The sequence below is a fragment of the Carcharodon carcharias genome, chromosome 6 (assembly GCF_017639515.1).
Source record: "Carcharodon carcharias isolate sCarCar2 chromosome 6, sCarCar2.pri, whole genome shotgun sequence".
NCBI lineage: Eukaryota > Metazoa > Chordata > Chondrichthyes > Lamniformes > Lamnidae > Carcharodon > Carcharodon carcharias.
Window position 1 is genome coordinate 176039674 of NC_054472.1, and position 25677 is coordinate 176065350.

General features: G+C 43.6%; 2 protein-coding genes across 5 annotated transcripts in view; one reads left to right on the forward strand and one right to left on the reverse strand.

Annotated features, from left to right (window-relative positions):
• Positions 1 to 11662, reverse strand: part of cep76 (centrosomal protein 76) — a 47388-nt gene extending 35726 nt beyond the window's left edge. The window contains exons 1-4 of one of the 4 annotated variants that reach the window (XM_041188968.1): positions 11485 to 11653; positions 6396 to 6507; positions 5818 to 5912; positions 4244 to 4399 (exon numbers count right to left, since the gene is read on the reverse strand). In XM_041188968.1, the coding sequence (XP_041044902.1) occupies positions 4244 to 4399 (156 nt within the window). In that variant the 5' untranslated portion in view covers positions 5818 to 5912; positions 6396 to 6507; positions 11485 to 11653. Of the gene's footprint in view, positions 1 to 4243; positions 4400 to 5817; positions 5913 to 6395; positions 6508 to 11484 lie in introns of all 4 variants that reach the window. The other 3 variants (XM_041188969.1, XM_041188970.1, XM_041188967.1) reach the window with 3 other exon arrangements.
• A 654-nt stretch (positions 11663 to 12316) lies between these two features.
• Positions 12317 to 25677, forward strand: part of psmg2 (proteasome (prosome, macropain) assembly chaperone 2) — a 30412-nt gene continuing 17051 nt past the window's right edge. The window contains exons 1-5 of the mRNA XM_041190628.1: positions 12317 to 12453; positions 15849 to 16020; positions 17993 to 18051; positions 22352 to 22470; positions 24322 to 24492. Coding sequence (XP_041046562.1) covers positions 12388 to 12453; positions 15849 to 16020; positions 17993 to 18051; positions 22352 to 22470; positions 24322 to 24492 — 587 coding nt within the window. The 5' untranslated portion in view covers positions 12317 to 12387. The remainder of the gene's footprint in view (positions 12454 to 15848; positions 16021 to 17992; positions 18052 to 22351; positions 22471 to 24321; positions 24493 to 25677) is intronic.

Here is a 25677-nt window from a genome sequence, read left to right on the forward strand (position 1 = left end):
GTAGATAAGGTGGTTAAGAAGGCAAATGGGATACTTGCCTTTATTAGCCGAGACATAGAATACAAGAGCAGGGAGGTTTTGCTGGAACTGTATAAAACGCTGGCCACAAGCTAGGGTATTGCGTACAGTTCTGGAATCTGCATTATAGGAAGGATGTGATTGCACTAGAGAGAGTGCAGAGGAGATTTACCAGGATGTTGCCTGGGCAGGAGAGTTTTAGTTCTGAGGAGAGATTGTATACGCTGGGGTTATTTTCCTTGGAGCAGAGGAGATGGAGGGGGGACATGATTGAGGTGCATAAAATTATGAGGGGTATAGATAGGGTAGACAGGAAGGAACTTTTCCCCTTGGTGGAGGGATCAATAACCAGGGGGCATAGATTTAAGGTAAGGGGCAGGAGGTTTAGAGGGGATGTGAGGAAGAATTTTTTCACCCGGAGGGAGGTGGGAATCTGAAAGGGTGGTAGAGGCAGAAACCCTCATAACATTTAAGAAATATCTGAATGTGCACTTGCGATGCCATGGCATACAAGGCTATGAGCCTAGTGCTGGAAAATGGGATTAGAATAGTTAGGTACTTGTTTGACCAGCACCGACACAATGGGCCAAAGGGCCTTTTTCTGTGCTGTAGACCTTTATGACTCTATATACAGCAGGGACTATTGTGGGATGAAGAGCAAATTTCCCATATTATACAGTTCTAAAATCCATGAAGCACCAAGAAAAGGCAGTGCGCTTCCGCAATTGGCAATTTCTGAACTATTGTCATGTAACTATTGGCAACCAATTCAGCACAGCTTGAGGGACCTTCGAGGAATGGGCGGCACTGGGAAGTCAAGCACAAAAGTAAAACTGAACTTTATCCATGTTACCTCGTCAGACCTAGCAATTTACACATGGTGCTTACCAGACTGCAACGAGACCTTCCTATTCATTTTCATATGGCTTTGTTTCCCCAGGCAGCTGAAGTTAATTTGTAGAATTAAATTTCCTCATAAGGAACAAAGGACCTCATAAGGAAACATTAAAATGCAGGGACGTTTTAAAAAAAAAACAATACAGCATTGCAATATACAGTATAATAATAATCTTATAAACCTCATAATTGTATGTTTTGGTACTGTGTCTTCAAACTTTAAGGTAAAATGAAAGGGGTCATTTGTCCTGCTCTGAAGTCTGCCTGACAGTAAGCCTGGATGCTTTGACTGTTCGAGATAAAGGGAAAGCTTGCATTATCTTGCTGGGAATAGGGTGCAAAGTATTTATGCATGGAGACAATGGTAGTAGCCTGTGCGTTAACAGTAGAGACTGAGTCTCCAAAGACCCAGAAAAATGTTCAGAATGTCAAGTTGTAAACAGTTGTGCTGTCCATTTCATTCCAAAGTAACAGTTGGGCTTTCAAGGATAGCTAATAATCATTTCTACCTAGATACAAAGTCCATGTGATTCATTTTGCCATGGGGAAAGGTGCAGAAGAAACCATCATAAAAAACAAGTTATATGCTTTGTTAGAATAGCAATGCTATATGATATTCTGCCTAGATCTGGGAGATGGGGAGCAGATGGAGGCCAAAAATGTTTCTATGGTTCGCCGCATAGGAATGAGGGTGAAAGCTCAGTCGATTGAAGAGACCAAATTTGGGGGGGGGGTGGGGGGAGAGTTAAAATGAGTCTGAAGAGTTACCTAACGTGGGCTAGAGGGAGCTTCTCTGAGTAAGAGAAAAATCACTGTGAAAAACAATTCTAAGATTGCAAGTTACTAGGCTGAGAAAAGAAAAGATCAGGATTAAACCCTTGGGAGCTAAGAATCACTTTGGATTAATTCTAGCAAAACTGAATGTTTTGGAGAGTGTAAAGTATATATGTGAAGTGTGCTTTTTTTGGTTAGACTAACAAGTGGGGGTGTGGGGGTATTCCATTCTCTGGTCTAAAGTATAAGTTGCCTATAAAGATAGTATTTAGTTAAGAGTGCTTTTAGTCATTTGTTATTAGTAAACGTCTTAAAATGTGAAATCTTGACTTGCCATTCTTTCAGCTATTAACTGGAAGTTCAAACTTATTTTTAAAAAGTAATTGGACTCTAAAGAGTTTTGTGGGATATTTCAATATTACAAATCCTGTTATTCTTCCATAATATGCAGCTTTACTCTTTTTCAATGGATGGCAAGGCTGCAAAGAGTCTGGTTCAGCCCGAGACAATGATGTTATGGGGTTAGATAGAGATGGTGCCCAAAATATCGTGCCTGTGGTAGTGGCTGAAGAAGACGGCTGTTCTTTTCACTCGGCCCTTTGAGCCTGCTCCGCCATTAAATATGATGCTGATCCTCTAACTCAATGCCAGACTCACTCTCTCCGCATACCCCTTGACACCTTTAGAGTCTAGAAATCGATTTCCTTCTAAAATATATTCAGTGATTTGGCCTCCACAGTCTTCTGTGGTAGAGAATGCCACAGGTTCCGCACCCTGTGTGAAGACATTTCTCCTCATCTCAGTCCTAAATGGCCTACCCCATATCCTGAGATTGTGACCCCTTGTTCTAGATACCCCAGCCAGAGGAAACATCATCCAGTCTGTCCAGCCCTGTCAGGATTTTATATGTTTCAATGAGATTCCCTCTCATTCTTCTAAACTCCAGTGAATAAAGGCCGAGTCAACCCAACCTCTCCTCATACGACAATCCTGCCGCCCCAGGAATCAGTCTGGTGAACCTTCATTGCACTCCCTCCATGGTAAGCATATCCTTTCTTAAGCAAGGAGACCAAAACTACACACAATATACCAGGTGCGGTCTTACCAAGGCCCTGTACAGCTACAGTAAAACATTCTTACTCCTATACTCAAATCCCCTTGCAATGAAGGCCAACATACCATTTGCCTTCCTAACTGCTTGCTGCACCTGCATGCTTGCTTTCAGTCACTGGTGTACACAAGGACACCCAGGTCCCTTTGTACATCAACATTCCCAATCTATCACCATTTAAATAATATTCTGCCATTCTGTTTTTCCCACCAAAGTGGATAACTTCACACTTATCAATGTTATACTGTATTTGCCATATATTTTCCCACTCACTCAATTTGTCTAAATATTGCCTTGAAGCCTCTTAGCATCCTCCTCACCATTCTCATTCTCACCTAGTTTTGTGTCATCAGCAAACTTGGAAATATTACATTTGGTTCCCTCATCCAAATCTTTGATATATACTGTGAATAGCTGGGGCCCAAGTATTGATCCCCATGTATCCCACTAGTCACCGCCTATCATTCCGAAATAGACCCATCTATTCCTACTGTTTCCTGTCTGCTAACCAATTCTCAATTCATGCCAATAAGTTACCCTCAATCCCATGCGCTTTAATTTGGCACACTTATGTGGGACCTTATCAAAAGCTTTCTGAAAATCCAAATACACCACATCCACAGGCTCTCCCTTAACTATTCTGCTAGTTATGTCCTCAAAAAACTTCAGTAGGTTTGTTAAATATGATTTCCCTTTCATAAATTTCCTCCCTGGCTTCTTTCCACAGCCAGGGATACATTCCATCTGGCCCTTGTGATTTATCCACCTTCAAGGATGTCAGTCCCTCAGTACTTCCTCTCTCACCATGTTTATTTTATCTAATATTTCACACTCTTCTTTAACTAGAATGTCTACATCGTGGGAAGAAACTTTTCCCATTGGCAGAAAGGTCAAGAACCAGAGGACACAGGTTTAAGATGAATGGCAAAAGAATTAAAGGTGACACGAAGAAAAATATTTATGCAGCAAACGGTTAGGATCTGGAACATTCTGCCAGTGTGTGTTGTAGAAGCAGATTCAATCATGGCTTTAAAACAGAACTGAACAATTGTCTGAAGAGAAAATATTTGCAGCGCTACAGTGAAAAGGCAGGGCATTGGGATTAACTGACTTGCTCTTGCAGAGAGCCAGCACGAACATGATGGCCCCAATGGCCTACTTCTGTGCTGTAACCATTTGACAATTCTAAACTGCAGTCTCTGTAAAGAAGGAAACAGCAGCTTTCTAGTGACAGACAGGGAAGAACCGCGTGTCTGCTCCCCAATCCCAAATGCATCCATTTGTTTTAATGGAGGTACTGAGACTCATGATATTTTAAATCATCAGTAGTGACATTAAATATAAACCAATAATTTTCTTTGTAAATTTATCACTTTTGATGCTCGGATTTTAACACTGGAGAGCATTTAGGAAATATGAGGCTAATTGCAATAAAATACTTACAGTTAAAAATTGAAGTTCCTTCATGACGTCGTCTACAATGCCACGTCGTTGTAATGCTTTAATGAGATCAGCCTCAGACAAAGCTTGTGAAGAAACAGCTAATTCTTCCCGGACCGACTCTGCTAAGATTTCTCTGATCTTTTCATGGACATTCATCTGGTCAAAAAACAACCAGCAAGCTATTAACGTTGGCAAGTTGCAAACTGGCATCACAGCTTTAAATTTAAAAGGAACAGACATAAATACACATTCTGCAATTTTCAAAAAACCGTTTACATCTTACCGGTATCGTGGCTAAAAATAACTCCTCTGCTCAGATATACCACATGGATGTGGGGTGGGAAAAGAGAATTCCCTTGTGACATGTGCAAACGATATAAATGTGATCACCTAAAATTCAAAACCCTCCTGACTTAAATCTCAGATGCTTCCACAAATCCCTTGGATTGCACAAATGGTTAACGCAGGTAACAGGTCTGTAGACTCCTGATCTGTCTATTAACTTTGGAAGTTTAAATTTGATTTTAATTAACATGATGCACAATTAACATGATGCTGAAAGAGTGCTGGAAAATGGGATTTGAATAGTTAGGTTCTTGTTTGACTGGCGCAGACTTGATGGGCCGAAGGGCCTTTTCCTGTGCTGTAGACCTCTATGACAATATGTGATATAGCACATGGAAATCAAAAACATTACCAACTGGATGCAAGCTTCCCACAAAGATCTCTGCAGCATGGATTCTCCTTTCCTGATGGTAGTTTAAATCAGGTGCCAAGTCAAGGGAAACTGTCGGTGTTCAGCCAGTGATTTCAGCAAGCAGAAAAGCAGCCAAACACATTGAATTATTCACACACAACAAACTTTAATATCCTTCACTTTTAAGTTAAATTATCAGACAGTGAAACAACAATTATTTCACTAAGATTTTCACCCAGAGGATGGTTGGAGTCTGGAACAAACTTCCTGAAAGGGTGGGGGAGGCAGGTTCGGTTAAGGTATTCAAAAAGGAATTAGATTGCTGCTTGAAAAGAGAGAATGTGCAAGCTTACGGGGATAAGGTAGGGGAGTAGGACAAAGTAGATCCAGTGCAGACTTGATGGGCCAAATGGCCTCCCTATGCACTGTAGAGACTGAGAAGCTAAAATAGAAATAAGCAAACATTTTAAGACAACAAAAAATCAAAAAAAATGCAGAACTTTTGTCTCAGAATGGAAGAATTTTTGATATTGTATACAAATACAAAATTAGGTTTATACACCCAGTGACGGTGTTTAACAGTAATTATAAAGTTAATGCACTGTTAAAAATCTCATTCAACAAGGTACAACTTTTTCAAGGTTTTTCACAGCAAGATAAGAATGGAATCTCGTCAACTCAAATAAATTCCTGCTGATTGAACACTGGGGGTGGGGGGTGCTCAATAGTACATGCTGGCAAGTTTCACCATTATTATCCATGCCATAGTGTTTCAACAGGATGGAGCTAGAGCTCTCTGTTCCTTTGCAGCAAGTTGATAATATCAAGAATATTTCTGTGGGAAGGCAACAGAAGGCAATACTTTACAGTCTCTTACTCCAGGACAGACGTTGCTTCATTATCCTTACACATCTCCTAAGTGTATCACAGGCACTGTACCAGCAAGATGCAGGGAGCACTCCAGCTTATTCTCTTGGTAGAGGAGGCAATGAACACAGGAAGTCCAGAGGAGGAAAAAGAATGAAGAAAATGCTAAAATTAGTTACTGAAAAGGGAAACATACTTTGGGATCACCCCTTCCGTCTCCTTTTAATATCACCATATAATTTTGTTATGTTATTGGTTTCTTGTGTTTCAGTTTTGCCATTCTCTTCAACTCAGATCTTCAGCACTATTTTACACAGAGGGAGTGACTTTTGGCCCATGAGTCCAAGTTGGATTTAAAAGTCTGGTTACAAACTTCTAACTTTTGATTAGGATTTCAGAGTTCCAATTGGCATGCTCATTGCTGAATCAGAATGTCGTAAATTCAAATCCCCTTCTAGAGATTTGACAAGGTAATCTAAACTGACACCTCAGTGAGGGAGTGACCCAGAGCTATTTTTAAAGGTGGGAAGTCCTGGTCAATATTTATCCCTCAACCAATATCACTAGAAAAATTATCTGGTCATTTACCTGATTGATGTTTTGGGGGCTTGCTGTGGACGAATTGGTTGCTGCAGTTTCCTATATGACAGCAGCGACTATACTTCAAGTACTTCATTGTCTGTGAAGCATTTGAGAAATCCTGCAGTCATGAAATATAAATGCAATGTAAATGCAAGTCCTTTCTTTCATACTTAATATAAAATGCATTTAATATGTACAGCAAGCTGCCACAAACAGCAATGTGACAATCACAAAATAATCTGTTTTAGTGACGCTTATTGAGGGATATATATTGACTGGAACTCCCCTGCTGATTTTTCTTTTACAATTGTGCCATGGAATCTTTTACATCCTCCTGAGGATTTAAAACCATATCCGAAAGATGGCTCCTCCACTCATGCACCACTCCCTCAGTTCTGCACTACATGCTCAATTCTCTGGAGTCAGAGTTGAACCCACAATATTGTGACTTGACAAGAGTGCTACACACTAAGCAACAGTTGGCACACCATCCCTCAAAAGGTTAAAAGTAAACAAAAAAAAATTACATAACAAGACTGCAGCTCTAGCGAGATGAGAGCCTTCGGACAATTTTTATAGGCTGGATGAGCCAGTGTTTCATGTTTATACAGAGCGCAAGAGGTTGCAGCCCCTCTTTCGCTATTTGAAGGGGCTGCCCCTCTATTTCTGACTGTGTTTCAGTCCCACATTTCTGATACAAAAACAGAATTACCTGGAAAAACTCAGCAGGTCTGGCAGCATCGGCGGAGAAGAAAAGAGTTGACGTTTCGAGTCCTCATGACCCTTCGACAGAACTTGAGTTCGAGTCCAGGAAAGAGCTGAAATATAAGCTGGTTTAAGGTGTGTGTGTGGGGGGCGGAGAGATAGAGAGACAGAGAGGTGGAGGGGGTTGGTGTGGTTGTAGGGACAAACAAGCAGTGATAGAAGCAGATCATCAAAAGATGTCAACGACAATAGTACAATAGAACACATAGGTGTTAAAGTTGGTGATATTATCTAAACGAATGTGCTAATTAAGAATGGATGGTAGGGCACTCAAGGTATAGCTCTAGTGAGTTTTTTTTATATAATGGGAACAGGTGGGAAAAGGAAAATCTTTATAATTTATTGGAAAAAAAAAAGGGGGAAACAGAAAGGGGGTGGGGATGGGGGAGGGAGCTCACGACCTAAAGTTGTTGAATTCAATATTCAGTCCGGAAGGCTGTAAAGTCCCTAGTCGGAAGATGAGGTGTTGTTCCTCCAGTTTGCGTTGGGCTTCACTGGAACAATGCAGCAAGCCAAGGACAGACATTTGGGCAAGAGAGCAGGGTGGAGTGTTAAAATGGCAAGCGACAGGGAGGTTTGGGTCATTCTTGCTGACAGACCGCAGGTGTTCTGCAAAGCGGTCGCCCAGTTTACGTTTGGTCTCTCCAATGTAGAGGAGACCACATTGGGAGCAACGAATGCAGTAGACTAAGTTGGGGGAAATGCAAGTGAAATGCTGCTTCACTTGAAAGGAGTGTTTGGGTCCTTGGACGGTGAGGAGAGAGGAAGTGAAGGGGCAGGTGTTGCATCTTTTGCGTGGGCATGGGGTTGTGCCATAGGAGGGGGTTGAGGAGTAGGGGGTGATGGAGGAGTGGACCAGGGTGTCCCGGAGGGAGCGATCCCTACGGAATGCCGATAAGGGGGGTGAAGGGAAGATGTGTTTGGTAGTGGCATCATGCTGGAGTTGGCGGAAATGGCGGAGTCCCAACCCCAGCCGTGTATTCACTATACCCCCTGACCTTCCCCTCTCCGATGCTGAACGTTCAGTGCTCAGCAAAGGACTTAGTTTCATACCCTTACGCCCTCACCTCAATGAATTTCGGGCTCGGCATGATACTGAACTCTTCTTCCGCCGTCTTCGTCTCCGGGCTCACTTCTTTGGGCAGGAGTCCTCTCCCAGTTCAACGGATCCTTTTACCCATCTCCAATATTCTCCCTCCACCTGGACCCCTCCCTCTGGATTCTTACCTTCTCTCGATCTTTTCATTGAGAACTGTCGGCGCGACATTAGTCGTCTCAATTTCTCTGCTCCTCTCACCCATTCTAACCTGTCTCTCTCTGAACTTACTGCACTCCATTCTCTCAGGTCCAACCCTGACATTGTCATCAAACCCGCTGACAAGGGTGGTGCTGTTGTTGTCTGGCGCACTGACCTCTACCTCGCGGAGGCTGAGCGTCAACTCGCAGACACTTCCTCCTACCTCTCCCTGGACCATGACCCCACCACTGAACATCAAGCCACTGTTTCCAGGACTGTCACTGCCCTCACCTCCTCTGGGGATCTCCCTCCCACAGCTTCCAACCTGATAGTCGCCCAACCTCGGACGGCCCGCTTCTATCTCCTACCCAAAATCCACAAACAGAACTGCCCCGGTAGACCGATCGTCTCAGCTTGCTCCTGCCCCACAGAACTCATTTCTCGTTATCTTGACTCCCTTCTCTCTCCCCTTGTCCAGTCCCTTTCCACCTACATCCGTGATTCCTCTGACACCTTACATCACATCAACAATTTCCAGTTCCCTGGCCCCTACCGCTTCCTCTTCACCATGGACGTTCAATCCCTCTATACCTCCATCCCCCACCAGGATGGTCTGAGGGCCCTTAGCTTCTTCCTCGAACAGAGGCCCGAACAATCCCCATCCACCACTACTCTCCTCCGTCTGGCTGAACTTGTTCTCACGCTGAACAATTTCTCCTTCAACTCCTCTCACTTCCTCCAAATAAAAGGTGTGGCTATGGGTACCCGCATGGGCCCCAGCTATCCCTGTCTCTTTATGGGGTACGTGGAACATTCCTTGTTGCAGTCCTACTCCGGCCCCCTTCCACAACTCTTTCTCCGGTACATCGATGATTATTTCGGTGCCGCTTCATGCTCTCGTCAGGACTTGGAAAAATTTATTAATTTTGCTTCCAATCTCCACCCCTCCATCATTTTCACGTGGTCCATCTCTGACACTTCCCTTCCCTTCCTTGACCTCTCTGTCTCAATCTCTGGTGATAGACTGTCCACCAATATCCATTACAAACCCACCGACTCCCACCACTATCTCGACTACAGCTCCTCACACCCCACTTCCTGTAAGGACTCCATTCCATTCTCTCAGTTCCTTCGCCTCCGTCGCATCTGTTCCGATGATGCTACATTCAAAAACAGTTCCTCTGACATGTCCTCCTTCTTCCTTAACCGAGGTTTTCCACCCACGGTCGTTGACAGGGCCCTCAACCGTGTCCGGCCCATCTCCCGCGCATCCGCCCTCACTCCTTCTCCTCCCTCCCAGAAACATGATAGGGTCCCCCTTGTCCTCACTTATCACCCCACCAGCCTCTGCATTCAAAGGATCATCCTCCGCCATTTCCGCCAACTCCAGCATGATGCCACTACCAAACACATCTTCCCTTCACCCCCCTTATCGGCATTCCGTAGGGATCGCTCCCTCCGGGACACCCTGGTCCACTCCTCCATCACCCCCTACTCCTCAACCCCCTCCTATGGCACAACCCCATGCCCACACAAAAGATGCAACACCTACCCCTTCACTTCCTCTCTCCTCACCGTCCAAGGACCCAAACACTCCTTTCAAGTGAAGCAGCATTTCACTTGCATTTCCCCCAACTTAGTCTACTGCATTCGTTGCTCCCAATGTGGTCTCCTCTACATTGGAGAGACCAAACGTAAACTGGGCGACCGCTTTGCAGAACACCTGCGGTCTGTCAGCAAGAATGACCCAAACCTCCCTGTCGCTTGCCATTTTAACACTCCACCCTGCTCTCTTGCCCACATGTCTGTCCTTGGCTTGCTGCATTGTTCCAGTGAAGCCCAACGCAAACTGGAGGAACAACACCTCATCTTCCGACTAGGGACTTTACAGCCTTCCGGACTGAATATTGAATTCAACAACTTTAGGTCGTGAGCTCCCTCCCCCATCCCCACCCCCTTTCTGTTTCCCCCTTCTTTTTTTTCCAATAAATTATAAAGATTTTCCTTTTCCCACCTATTTCCATTATATAAAAAAAACCCACTAGAGCTATACCTTGAGTGCCCTACCATCCATTCTTAATTAGCACATTCGTTTAGATAATATCACCAACTTTAACTTTAACACCTATGTGTTCTATTGTACTATTGTCGTTGACATCTTTTGATGATCTGCTTCTATCACTGCTTGTTTGTCCCTACAACCACACCAACCCCCTCCACCTCTCTGTCTCTCAATCTCTCCGCCCCCCACACACACACCTTAAACCAGCTTATATTTCAGCTCTTTCCTGGACTCGAACTCAAGTTCTGTCGAAGGGTCATGAGGACTCGAAACGTCAACTCTTTTCTTCTCCGCCGATGCTGCCAGACCTGCTGAGTTTTTCCAGGTAATTCTGTTTTTGTTTTGGATTTCCAGCATCCGCAGTTTTTTTGTTTTTAACCCACATTTCTGATCTTTGTCCACTCAGTGCAAGGGAAGTTAGGTCAGAAGACTACTTCATGCGGCTTCTGGGTCTGACAGGGGCATTGAAAAGTCCAGCAGAATAGAGTCGATGGGGCCATTCACTCCAGCTGCTCGCCCCTCTCCCACGGTCACAACCATGCTCAGGTTTGGCTGGGAGAAGAAACTCTCAGGTCCTGCCAGGCCACTCAAAGCTTTCCACAACCACTGGACACAGCTGGCACGGACAGTGGATACACAGAAACAAGTTATAAGTTGAAATAGAAACAGAAAATGTTGGAAACGCTCAGCAGCATCTGTGCAGGGAGAAACAGAATCAGACACTGCCAGTCCCTGCTGTACATTTACAGCATTTTCCGTGTTTTTATTTCAGGTTTCCAACATCCAAAGAATTTTGGTTTCATTTTGAAATTCCAAGTTGAAACTTAATTCTGGAACTCATTGTTTGTGCCCCTTTAAAGAGAGAGCACCTGGTTTGGGGAGGGAGGTGTTAAGGATTTAAGTGCTGGTTGATGATATCTTTACCCTCATTGATGAAGCAGAAGCAGAGCCCCAGGGCAGGGTTCATGTTCCAAACAATACCTTAGGCCACGAGCACACCCCCACCGAGGGGGGATGCGGTTGTAGCTCACCTGGGTCAGCTGGTTGTGAATGATTTGCTTCAGCTCGGAAGCCTTATTCGGCGGCAGCGACATGACGGTGGGGAATAGTTTAGCAGGGGTACTGCCCCCCTCCTCCCAGCAGCGGGCCGCACCGCAATAACTCCACCTCCTTCCTCTAGCCTTCCTCCCGCCGTCTGCCAGCCCCACACTCCGGGATGACAAACTCCACCCCTTCCTCCAACGGCCAATGAGCCCTGCCCACCAAACCCCTCCAATGGCCGTCAAGCCCCGCCTCCAATCTTCAACTCAACCCCGCCCCTGTATCTAATACCCACCAAACCCCGCCTCCAGCGCCCATCAAGCTCCGCCCCCCCCGCGGGTTTCCAACTGGCGCTAAACTCCGCCCCCTCACTAACGGCCCAACAGGCCCCGCCCATAGCTTCCTCCAATCGTCGACAAGCCACGCCCCCCCAAATCCACCGGCCAACAGCAACCAAGCTCCCGCTATGACCACCAAGCCCCCTTCCCCTCTTCAACTGCATCCGAACCCTGCCTCCTCCGCCGATGGCGAACAAAGCTCCGCCTCCCTGCCTGCCGTCAACGGCCGCGTAGCAGTCGGAGCGTTTGACATTCTGGCGGTAAAACCGAGCGGGAATTTATCCGCACGCCCGCTCCGACCGCCTGCCTTAATAATAGGAAACACCGGACCAAAATCCCCAGCAACCGAGATTGCTCAGTTGGATTTGTAAGAAACAACTGTGGCTGGTTGCTTCCTATTAAAGTTCGATTTAATAAAATAAAATTAAACGGGCGTCCACACGCCCCACGATGTCCGACGCTCGGTGAGGAAGGCCCCCTCCTTCCGAGCCAGGGTGTGCGTCATTAGAAAGCGACTGGTGGGAGGGTGACAGTTGTGGCGACGCAGGCGGCGGGATGGAAACGGTTTTCATCCCGAGTGGGGATTGTTGTGTAAATCTGAAAGGTTACATTCTCATCATGGTAGGTACCTGCATTGACAATGTGCAATCTGAATGAAGCACAGTGAAGTTCTGACCGATATGACACTTTTAATGTAGCTTCTGATGTTTAAGTGTCAAATTCTCTCCCATTAATTGATTGCTCCAGGCCTTGGTGTTGAATTATCTGAAGCCGTGTGCGCTCGGTCTTTGTTAAAATGGGGGTGGGTTCGGGCCAGTGTCCAGTATGAAACTGTTGGGCAGAATGGCCTGTTTCTGTGCTGTTAAATTTGATGTGTTGCTGGATGTACCAGAAGCACCGGTTTAAAAAAAAAACAAACTGACCCTTTCGCAGCGGTGCTGGGCTTCGCTGCAAACCAGTCTCATGGTAGGACACCAATCGGGGCTACATCTAAAACATGTTGTCATAGAGTTATACAGCACAAAAACAGGCCCTTTGGCCCATCGTCCGTGCCGGTCATCAAGCACCTACCATAATCCCCTGTGTGGATTTGCTTGACCTGACTTTCTGGCATTTTTTTTTGTCCTTGTTTTTGATTCCCAGCATCTGTGGTATTTTGCTCTTTGTTCGTTCTCCTCTCTCTAAGGGGCACCAGTTATAGAAGTGCAGTCAGAGGGGCTGAGGAGAGATCTTTGAAAGCCTCCGGAGGTATTGTTGCAGGTGTGGGAAGAGAAGCCATTACATGAGGTGCCCAGACAATGATAAGAATGGACCCAGGGAATGGTAGCTTCACCTAGCTGGGTGACAGAGCGATCAGCTATGTCAAAGGCTGCAGACTGGTTGAGAAGGATAGGGAACATAGGAACAGGAGTAGGCCATTCAGCCTGTCGAGGCTGCTCCGTCATTCAATACAATCATGGCTGATCATCTACTTCAATACCTTTTTCCCACACTATCCCCATATCCCTTTGTCATTGGCAGAGATTGTTAGTCTTTACTTTAAACATACTCAATGACTGAGCTTCCACAGCCCTCTGGGATAGGGAATTCCAAAGATTCACAGCCCTTGAGTAAAAAAAATTATCCTCCTCTTGGAACTAAGTGGCTTCCTCTTATTTTGAAAATGTGTCCCCTGGTCCTAGACTCCTCAGTCAGGGGAAGCATCTTTCCTGCATCTACCCTGTCTATCCCTACTTGTAGGTTTCAATAAGATCACCTCTCATTTTTTGAAACTCTATATAATACAGGCCCAGTTTCCCCAATCTCTCTTCATAGGACAGTCTGCCATCCCAGGAACAAGTCTGGTGAACTTTCGTTGCACTCCCTTTATGGCAATAATATCCTTCCTAAGGCAAGGGGACCAAAACTGCACACGGTACTCCAGGTGTGGCCTAACCAAGCTTCTGTACATTTCGTTACTCCTGTATTCAAACCCTCTTGTGATAAAGGCTAACATATCATTAGCCTTCCTAATTGCCTGCTGTACCTGTATGTTAGCTTTCAGTGACTTATTGACAAAGACGCCCAGGCCCCTTTGTACATCTACACTTTCTAATTTTTTACCATTTAGATGGGAGGCAATTGTGCTCACAAATATTTTGTCCTTTGTGACTTTGCTAAAGACCATTTCAGGGCTGTACAGGACAGAAATATGATTGGAGAGGTTCAAACCTGGAGTTTCAGCAAAGATAGGCATTGATTTGTGAGTTGACAGCACGGTCGGGGACTTTGAAGAGGAAAAGGCATTTGGAAATCGGATGCTGTTTGCAAGGACAAAAGGGCTGAGTCTGGGCTTTCTAAAGTGAAATATGTAGAAGCTGAAATGTGGACACCTGTTATTCAGCCCAACTAGTTCTTGTTGATATAACTCTCCATGGGAGCAAATAGTTCTTCCGTTCATTCATTCTCTTCCTATGTCCCTTCAGCTTATTTCCTTTCATCCAGTCATCTAATCTAATCTTGAATTTTGGCATAGTTCCTGCCTAAAGCAAGGTATGGAATCTTATCTCCTGGATTATGCCTCGTCTGTTATCTAACTAGAATTGTAGATATTTCCTGTTATCTAACTAGGCTTCCTTCAGTTACACTTGGTAAACTGACCTTGCTGTCAGTCTCACATTGTGTTTATACTCTTCCTCCTCTGGTTTCACTACATAGCCCCATCACCCAACAAGCTCCAGAAGAGACAATGACATTATTCCAGAAGCTCCAGACAGAATTTTGTCTTAACCAAAGCTCTCATAGGGATTTTGACTTTCCAGGGCTACTAATTGAGCTTGGTGTCATCACTAATGAAACCTTACCTGGAAAATACATGTGTTCTCCATTTAAGAATTAAGAATCTGACAATTAGCTGCTGTTGTAGGAGTTCGCTCCATATCTGAAAGAATATTTGGCTCCCAACATGAGAGTGTATTCCATCTCCCAACATTCCTTGCTGCCTTGAGCACCAAATTTATGTTGATGACTTTTATCTAAAAGCTATTGTTGTTTAGTACTGTGGGTTTACGTAACCAACTGGATATTGAAGTAGAAGAACACTTCCAGCTTTCAGATGAGACGCCACACCAAGGTTTTGTCCATCCTCTCAGGTGGACCGAAAAGATCCTGTGACATTACTTCAAAGAAGAGCAGGAGAGTTATCCCTGGCGCCTTGACCAATATTTATCCCTCAATCAACATGTAAAAAAAACATTATTTACTCATCACTTTGTTGTTTGAGAGAGTTTGCTGTGCACAGAATGGCTGTTGTGTTTCCTACATTACAACAATGACTACACTTCAGAAAGTACCTCTTTGGCTGTAAAGTGTTTTGATCCATCCAGTGGTTGTGAAAATGCAAGTCTTTCATAGTTTTGTCTGCGTAACCAATTTTGAAGTAAAATATTACATCTTTTGAGTGGAGAGGGGGCAGCAGGGATAAAATAACCAGAGATTTCATGCCTGGCCTTACCTGTGGGACAATATAGAGAGATTTTCTTAGCATCCTGAACTATCGTGCTAGCTTGGCTGCTGGAACTTGGGTGGTGGCTCTTGTGTTGGGAGAAGAAAAATATGGGATAGAGAGGTGGGATACTGTTTGACACGAGGGATATTCCTGCAAAGCGTGCCCCCAATATCAAGTCTACGATTGGTGGATGAAAAGGAGGGGAACAAAGCTGTGGGTGGCACGTTGATATGAGATGTTTTGTGTTGAAATGTGTGTAAAGTAAGGTGGTAAGTCCAAGGCCTTAGGGTAATATAAGTTTGCATTCATGTGTACTGCTGCATTAGCAGAGGCCTGTATATTGGTCATGTTTCATAAAGACTGTGGCAATTGTGTGTCCTGTTGTGAATGGGAAGGATTGGGTAACAAGGGGTAATTACAAAATTAGAAATGCACTTTATTTCTATGGTCCCACAATGGATCAGTTTGGTTGTGAGGCAACATGCAGAGAGCATGCAATTTTAATTAACTGATCTTTTTGCTGTTCCAGCCAGTTGTGTCTGTGGGTAATGTTGGTCAGCTAACGGTGGATCTGATCATTTCTACACTCACTTTGCCCCGGGTAGGTTATATCCACAGTGACTGCCTCCTTCCAGTGGTAGGAAACAATCCATACGCAACAACTTCTGAGAATTCAGCAGAAATGTGCATCAGCTCTGAGGGTGAGTGAGAGAAGAACATGGGTGAAAAATTCTCTGACATGATATAAATATTTAGGAATTTAAATTTAATCCATGTTTTTATTTGGAAAACAAGCTTCCAGTTGCTCTGAAGTTTTTAAGATTATGAAAGGGATGAATGAAACTGATTGAGGCAAATTATTCAGTGTAGTAAGAAATTAAAATACCAGGTAATATAAGTTTAAATGAACAAAAACAGAATTACCTGGAAAAACTCAGCAGGTCTGGCAGCATCGGCGGAGAAGAAAAGAGTTGACGTTTTGAGTCCTCATGACCCTTCCACAGAACTGAGTGAGTATTAGAAGTGGGGTGAAATATAAGCTGGTTTAAGGTAGGGGGAGGTAGAGAAGTGGGGGGAGGTGGTGTAGTTGTAGGGACAAGCAAGCAGTGATAGAAGCAGATAATCAAAAGATGTCAGAGACAAAGGAACAAAGAAGTGTTGAAGGTGGTGATATCTAAACGAATGTGCTAATTAAGAATGGATGGCAGGACAGACAAGATACAGCTCTAGTAGGGGTGGGGTGGAAAGACTAGCAGGGCATACACAATTTAAAAATAATGGAAATAGGTGGGAAAAGAAAAATCTATATAAATTATTGGAAAAAATAAAAGGAAGGGGGAAGAAACGGAAAGGAGGTGGGGATGGAGGAGGGAGTTCAAGATCTAAAATTGTTGAATTCAGTATTCAGTCTGGAAGGCTGTAAAGTGTCTAATCGGAAGATGAGGTGCTGTTCCTCCAGTTTGCGTTGGGCTTCACTGGAACAATGCAGCAAGCCAAGGACAGACAATGTTAAAGTTTAAATGAAGTTAGTTCTTTGTAGGAGCCTTGTACAAAGTGTGAAATGGCACAAGCCTGTCTGAGAAGCGATTGGATGTATTGAGAGAGGATTACGGCGTATCGCGTGATGAAAGGTCAATTTTATTAAAAAAAAACTCAATAGCCTTGGCCTTTGCCTTTTCTTGGAAGTTCTTATTAAATTGTAGATTTATTTTTCTAATTATCGCTTTGATAGTGGCAACATTGTAAAAACCTTTTTTTCCCCATTCATTCTTAGAATGTGAACATTGCTGGCAAGGCTGGCATTTACTACCCATTCCAAATTGCCTTAGAAACTGAGTGGCTTACTAGGCCATTTCAACCACATTGCTGTGGATCAAGAGTCACATGTAGTTCCTATAAGTTCCTCTGCACCATCTGCCAGGCTTTTGCTGCTTGTGAGCCAACTACAAGGGGGCAGGTGATAATTTGTTGTGAGCCTGTGTTTGAAGAATAGCTGATTCCTTTTCTTGGGGATTGTTATCTGATGCTTTAATAGATATAAATTCTCAAATAACTTAATTAAACATATTGAAGTTAGATGTAATCATGTCCTGGAAACCCATTTCCTGCTGTTGATGGATGAAACATTAAGGATTGAGACTTGAACTGAGGCAGCTTATTGGCCTATTCCACACGTTTAGGATCATACTTTCCACTTGGTCCTGATGTCGTTTTGTTGAATCTAAGAGTTAAATTATGAGGACAAGTTGCATAGGCTAGGCTGCCTTCGAGTATAGAAAATTAATGGGTCGTATAATTGAGGTGTTTAATGTGATTGAACAAATTGATAGGGTAGATAGAAAGAAAATATTTCCTCTAGCGGGGCAATCCAGAACAGGGAGACATAACCTTAAAATTAGAGCTAGGCTTCTCAGGTGTGATAGCAGAAGCACTTTTCATGCAAAGGATAATGGAAATCTCAAACACTCTTCCTCATCCCTGGGACCATACCACTCCCCACCCTCCCACCATCCCACCTGTCGCCTTGTTCTAAATGTGAAAGAAACTGGTAAGACTGGAATTTTTTTTTTCTTGAGGATGTGATGTATTAACTTGTCACTGTAACAACAAAACTTCAATGTGATAACTCAGTGGCCTTGTGTGTTACATATGTAATTATTTTCTGTGTTACAGTTTATGCATCAGCAGATCGGAAGTTGGCAGTCCTACAGATTCGGTCCCCAATTATTCAGGTATTCAGTGTAATAGAATTGGGTAATTTCTGTCTTTGTTTAATTGTGTTTTAAAATGGTTGGAATTTAAGTTCTTTGCCTTTATCAAGTATGAAAACTGAGGCTGGTACATAAGATTGTCTGCAATGAGTTGATTGTAAATTAATTGTTAATTCAGAGACTTTGTTTTAGTATGCACTGAATTGTGCATTGCATTGAGACATTTAGCAAGTATGAGTGGCCTTGTTAACATCATTTTAACTAGACATGATTGATTCAACAACATGGATGGAAGCCTTAGAAATGTTCAAGTACAGTAGATTATCTCCGCCTTTCTGCCTAGAGCTCCGAACTCCATGCTCTGCACGCCTGGATGTTGATGCCATCTATGTATGATATTGTATTGTGAAGACTTACAAAAGTTTGTTTCATTCAGAAATCCTATTGCTTATCAAGCTGTATATTGTCAGCTTGGGCTGACAAGTGGCAAGTACCGCCACACAAGTACCAGACAATGGCCATCTCCAACAAGAGAGAATCTAACTATCGTCCCTTGACGTTCAGTGGCATTACCATCACTGAATCCTCCACCATCAACATCCTGGGGGTTACCATTGACCAGAAACTGAACTGGACTAGCCATATAAATACTGAGGCTAAAAAAGCAGGTCAGAGGCTAGGAATCCTGCAACGAATAACTCATCACCTGACTCCCCAAAGCCTGTCCACCATCTACAAGGCACAAGTCAGGAGTGTGATGGAATACTCCCCACTTGCCTGGATGAGTGCAGCTTCCACAACACTCAGGAAGCTTGACACCATCCAGGACAAAGCAGCCCACTTGATTGGCACCTTATCCATAAATATTCATTCCCTCCATCACCGATGCACAGTGGCAGCAGTGAGTACAATCTACAGAATGCATTGCAGGGATTCACTAAGGCTCCTTAGACAGCACCTTCCAAACCCACGACGACTACCATCTAGGAGGACAAGGGCAGCAGATAGCTGGGAACACCACCACCTGGAAGTTCCCCTCCAAGTTACTCACCGTCATGACTTGGAAATATATTGTCGTTCCTTCACAGTCGCTGGGTCAAAATCCTGGAACTCCCTTCCTAATAGCACTGTGGGTGTACCCACACTACATGGACTGCAGCGGTTCAAGAAGGCAGCTCACCACCACCTTCAAGGGCAACGAGGAATGGGCAATAAATTATGGCCCAGCTATTGAAGCCCACATCCCTTGAATGAATAAAAAAAAATCTCAACATAGGTGGTCTCCCCGCCTCACCATGATTGAATTTATTTATTTTTTTTTAAGCCTCTGCATCTTTCTCATGTTGCTTCAAAATATTATTCTGTGAGGAGTTCACCTTGGGAGTTCCGCTCTTTTGTCCATGTTTGAACCAAGGCTGTAACGAGGTCAGGAGCTGAGTGGCCCTGGTGGAACCCAAACTGGACGTCAGTGAGCAGTTTATTGTTAAGCAAGTGCTGCTTGATAGCAATGCAGATGACGCCTTTCATTACTTTACTGATGATCGAGAGTAGACTGATGGGGCAGCAATTGGCTGGGTTGGATTTGTCCTGCTTTTTGTAATTTTCCACATAGCCGGGTGGATGCCAGTGTTGTAGCTGTACTGAAACAGCATGGCTAGGGGCACGGCAAGCTCTGGAGCACAAGTCTTCAGTACTATTGCTGGAATATTGTCAGGCCTCCTAGCCTTTGCAATATCCAGTGCCTTCAGCCATTTCTGAAGGGGAATAACGAGGGGAAGAAGACACTGGTGGGAGTAGTTGAAAGGCACCCTGACAGTAGCTATACTGTAGGACAGAGAATAAATCAGAAGATAATGAGGGTAAGTAAAAAAGGCAGTACATTAATCATGAGTGACTTTAATCTTCATGTAGATTGGGAAAATCAAATTGGCAGAGGAAGATAAGAGCAACAATTCATTGTGTATTCAGGACAGTTTCTTAGAACAATATGTTGAGAGTCCAACCGGGGTCAGACTATTTTGGATCTGGTAATGTGTAATGAGGCAGGTTTAATAAGTGATCTCAGAGTAAAGGATCCCCTAGGAAATAATGACCATAATATGGTAGAATTTAGCATTCGGTTTGATGATGAGAAACTTGGGTCGGAAACAACTGTGCTAAACTTAAATAAGGGTAATTACAATGGAATGAGTGTAGAGTTGGCTGGAGTGGACTGGGAAAGGAGTTTAGCAGAAAAGATGGTTGATGAACAGTGGCAGACGTTTAAGAAAATAGTTCATGACTCACGACAAAGATATATCCCTGTGAGGAAGAAAGATTCAAGGAAGGGGATAAACCCACCACGGTTAACCAAGGAAGTTAAGGACATTATCAAATTGGAAGAAAAAACATACAATTTGGCAAAGATTAGTGGTAAACCAGAGGATTGAGAGAGTTTTAAAAACCAACAAAAGATGACCAAAAAAATAATAGTGGGAGAAAATAAACTTTGAGGATAAACTAGCAAGTAATATAAAAACGAACAGAAAGAGCTTCTTTAAATATATAAAAAGGAAGCGAGAGGCCGAAGTGAACATAGTCCCCTGAGAGAATGAGGCTGGGGAAATAAAAATGGGGAAACCAGGAAATGGCAGAGGAGTTGAATAAATACTTTACTTCAGTCTTCATGGTAGAAGATACTAATAGCATTCCAAAAATACTAAATAATAAAGGGGCAAAAGTGGGGGGGAGGAAATAAATACAATAACTGTCTCTAGAGAAAAAATACTCGGGAAACTAATGGGGCAAATAGCTGATAAGTCCCCTGGACCTGATGCATTGCATCCTAAGATATTAAAGGAAGTAGCTGCAGAGATAGTGGATGCATTGGTAGTAACCTTCCAAGAATCCTTAGATTCTGGAAAAGTCCCAGAGGATTGGAGAACGGCCACTCTAACACCCTTATTCAAAAAGGGAGACAAAAAACAGATAACGAAAAGCCAGTTGGCTTAACGTCTGTCATTGGGAAAATATTGGAGTCTTATTATAAAGGATGTAATAGCAGAGCATTTAGAAATCCATAATCTAATCAAGCAGAGTCAGCATGGCTTCATGAAGGGGAAATCATGTCTACAAATTTATTAGAATTCTTTGAGGGGGTAACAAGCAGGATAGATAAAGGGGAACCAGTAGATGTGATATATTTGGATTTCCAAAAGGTGTTTGATAAGATACCGCACATATGGCTACCTAATAAGGTCAGAGCCCATAGTGTTGGGGGTAGTATATTAGCATGAATAGAGGATTAGCTAACGAGAGTTGGGATAAGGGGGGCATTTTCAGGATGGCAGCCTGTAACTAGTGGAGTGCCACAGGGATCAGTGCTGAGGCCTCAGTTATTTACAATATATATATTACTGATTTGGATGAGGGAAATGAATGTACTATCGCCAAGTTTGTGGATGACACAAAAAATGGTGGGAAGGCAAGTGGTGAGGATGACACAAGGAGTCTATAGAGGGATATAGACAGGTTAAGTGAGTGGGCAAAAATGTGGCAGATGGAATATAATGTGGGAAAATGTGAGGATATGCATTTTGGCAGGAAGAATAGAAGAGCTGTATATTATTTAAATGGAGAAGGCTGCAGCACAGAGTGATTTGGGAGTCCTTGTGCATGACTCCCAAAAAGCTAACATAACAAGTTCAACAGGTAATAGGGAAGGCAAATGGAATGTTGACCTTTATTTCAAAGGGAATGGAGTATAAAAGGGGAGGTGGTGGCATAGTGGTATTGTCACTCAACTGGTAATCCAGAGACCCAGGGTAATGCTCTGGGGACCTGGGTTCAAATTCCACCATGGCAGAATTCAATAAAAATCTGGAATTAAAGGTCTAATGATGACCATGAAACCATTGCCAATTGTCGCAAAAACCCATCTGGTTCACTTTAACTCAATTGCCAGCCCATTGGAAGTTGCAGCTCAATTTGGTGTGGTCCATTTGACTTCTTTTGGCATTGAGCTGCTTTCCATCTGTTTTATCCTAACCAAAATAAGCTGGGCATTAAAGCCTCCATAATTGCTTTATCTGGAGAGCGATCAGAATGTGAAACTTGCTGCCACAGGAAGCTGTTGAGACAAATAGTTCAGATGCATTTCAGAGAAACTACATAAATGCATGAGGGAAAAGGGAATAGAAGAACATTTGGTGGGATGAGATGAAGTAGGGTGAAACGAGGCTTGTATGGAGCATAAATCGCCAGCATTGACCTGTTGTGCTGAATGTTTTTTCTGAGTTGTGAATTCTATGGAATAACCAAAATTTCATCTGCCCTTTTATAGGGTAAACACCGCTCATTCCGACAACAACTCCTTTCCTGGATTAAAGAGAGTGAATTCAGCAAAGTTGTGGCCCTGTCCAGCAGTTATGCCTACCATCGTGTTGACCAGCAGCTCGTTGGGTGGGTTCAACATCAACATTGTGATTGGCTTTTAAAGATGGAAGAATTAAGGTTTTGAAAGTTCTGAGAGAGAATAGTGCATTACTGAGCCATGGAGGCCAGGCCTAATCCAAGCTCAGGGCTGGGTTTACTGATCTCAGCAAGAGATCAGTAGACCACTTGAGTTGGCCTCTGTACCCAGATTATTATGGTGAATACATTAGCAAAGATCCTGCTCCTGATAGTTAGCTGTGGCAATCAGGCTGAGTTATGATATTCCCATGGTTGAATTACTTCCTGACTCTTGTCTAAACTCACCTTTAAAAGGAATAATCACATGGGCTGAGGTACCAGAGAGCTAATGGAACTTGTGGAACTGCACCTTGGCGAGATTCAGTATCTTCAGGAGAGAACAATAGATAGTGCATAATTTCTAATCAGAGTTTTCCAACAAAAATAATGCATCAAGTTTGCGTTTGTACTAACCACTAATCTAGGAGTCTGTATAATGTGAGAGAGTGGGCTGCTTTGTGTTTAAGGGTAAGAACAAGTCTTTAAGAACAAATATGTGCTATTTTCAGTGTTACTGTGCTGCTGTTTGTTTAATTACTCCTGTTATAAGGCTCTTTGTGATTAATTGGTATATTGTAGACTTTAGACAGTGGTGTGACAACTAAGTAACCAAATAATCTAAAGCTATGTGTCTGTAAATCCTGTGGTGATCTCTTTCTGATGCATTTTGCTTACTATATTAACCCCGACATTGCCCTAGGCTTAACCATCTTCACCTGCTTCATCAATGACCTTCGCTTCAGGAGTTGGGATGTGCAATCATTAGCAAACAATGTTCAGCACCATTTGCGACTCCTCAGATACTAAAGCAGTCCATGCCCATATGCAGCAAGACCTGGATTTGGCTGATTAATGGCAAGTAATATTCATCCCCACAAATGCCAGGCAATGACTATCTCCAACAAGGTAGAATCCAATCATCTGCCCATGACATTCAATGACATTACCATTGCTGAATCGCAGACTATCAACATTCTGGGGAGGGGTGGGGATACCATTGACCAAAAACTGAACTGGATGAGCCATATAAATACTGTGGCTACAAGAGGGGGTCAGAGGCTAGGAATTCTGCAGCGAGTAACACACCTCCTGATTCCCCAAAGTTTGTCCACCATCTCCAAGACACAAATCAGGAGGGTGATGGAATACTCCCCACTTGCCTGGATGAGTGTTTCTCCACAACACTGAAGAAGCTAGACACCATCCATGACAAGGCAGCCCGCTTAATTGGCACCCCATCCACCACCTTCAACAATCACTCCCTCCACCATCGATGCACAGTGACGGTGGTGTGTACCATCTACAAGATGCACTGCAGCAACTCACCAAAGTCCTTTGACAGCACCTTCAAAACCCACAACTCTACCACCTAGCAGGACAAGGGCAGCAGATGCATGGGAACACCATCACCTGAAAGTTCCTCTCCAAGCCACAGACTCTTCTGACTGAGTTGGAACTATATCACCATCCCTTCACTGTCGCTTGATCAAGATCCTGGAACTCCCTCCCTAACAGCACTGTGCATGTACCTACACCACTTGGACTGCAGCAGCTGAAGCCCTTTTTGATTGTGGGTGTGAAACGTTAGAAGTGGTCATAGAGCTTCCAGGTTTCTGGTGGAAAGGTAGTGGGAGGGCATTCCATTTAACTGCTAGCTCTAACATTTATAGAAAACATGAGAACGGGCATACAATTTAATTGCTTGTTAGGTTGCAGTAAAGGAAAATCAGCACTAAACTTTAAAAGTAAATTCAACCAGTGCAGTCAAGACACTTTAGAAACTCTATTCCATTTTCACAGCACTCCTCTGCGATATTTGGCAACACCTGCTCTGCAGACCATTGTGGGAGATAAGTTCCAAATCCTCAAATGGAAAGAACTTGAACGGGTAGCGGCCTTCCCTGGGATTAGTGAGGAACAAGAGATCTATATCCCAGGAGGCGGCATTACAAAATCACTCTACAGTGACAGGTAGGAATGTGATATGTCTGTGATGCTAGATCTGGCTTTCGGTGATGCTCTGGACTGAGGATGAAGTTTTGTTTTGTAACACTTCAGGGAACAGTGTGATACAGGGCACACTGAGGTCTCTGGTTACCTGCAGCAATAGAACTGGAGGGACAGAATTTAACAAATTCAATTCCAAACATACTGGCTGGTTTTCCCCGTAACATGTCCAAGACCGAAGCAAATTAGGTTGGTACAACCTGCTCCTTACATTCTTATTTACAATTTAGTAACTGAAGTGTTGCAAACCTGGAATGCACTGCGCATTACCAACCATTCTAGAGTGATGTATATTCAGGAATTTACAGGGCATTCTTGCTGGCCAAGATATTCTCATCAGTGCTGAATTTATACAGCACTTTATTGTAGAAAAGGAGTGTTTGAAGAAGAAATAGAAGCTTTTCCAGGAGGGTGACCAAAAGCTTGGGTGAAGTGATGTGCCCTTACAAGGTTTGCAAAGGTAGGGAAGGTAAAGCGGTGACTTAATAGGATTTGGTGAAGAATTTCCAAAGAGTGAGACCAAGGGAACTGAAGGCTTTCCTGCAAAGATAGAGCAGGGGAGAGCGAGCAAATAATGGTGGACTTAAGACAGTCAGAGGACATGGATGCTACAGAAGGTTGGGTAGATGGAGCAGATTTATAGACCGGGACAAACAGCCAATACAAGACAGCAAGGATGGGTGAATGGGACTCAGTGCAGAGCAAGAGGCTTTAGATGATTTGGAGTTACTGAAGGGTAGAGGTTGTGGAGCTGCCAAGGAGCACCGTTGTGGAGCTGCCAAGGAGCACCGTTCTGAAGTCTAGGGGTGACCAAAATGGGTAAAGCTTTCAGTGGATAAGGTAAAGACAGAGACAAGCCATGTGATTGTTTTGAAGTAAGTATCTTGGCAGTGAATGGAGACTGAAGCTTGGCTTGAGATTGAACAGAGCACTGAGGCTGTGTGTAGTGTGGTTTAGCCTGAGTGAGTAACTGGGAAGAGAGTGGACAGGAAGGAAAACGTTTTTTGGTGGGATTGAAAACAATGGCATTGATGTTGATGATTTGTAGGAAATTTTGGCTTATCCACAGTTTAATCTCAGACAAAGACTGGAAAAAAATGTAGGAATGTTGGAAGATGTATGACAAGCTTGGGCTCTTCCTTTCAGTAA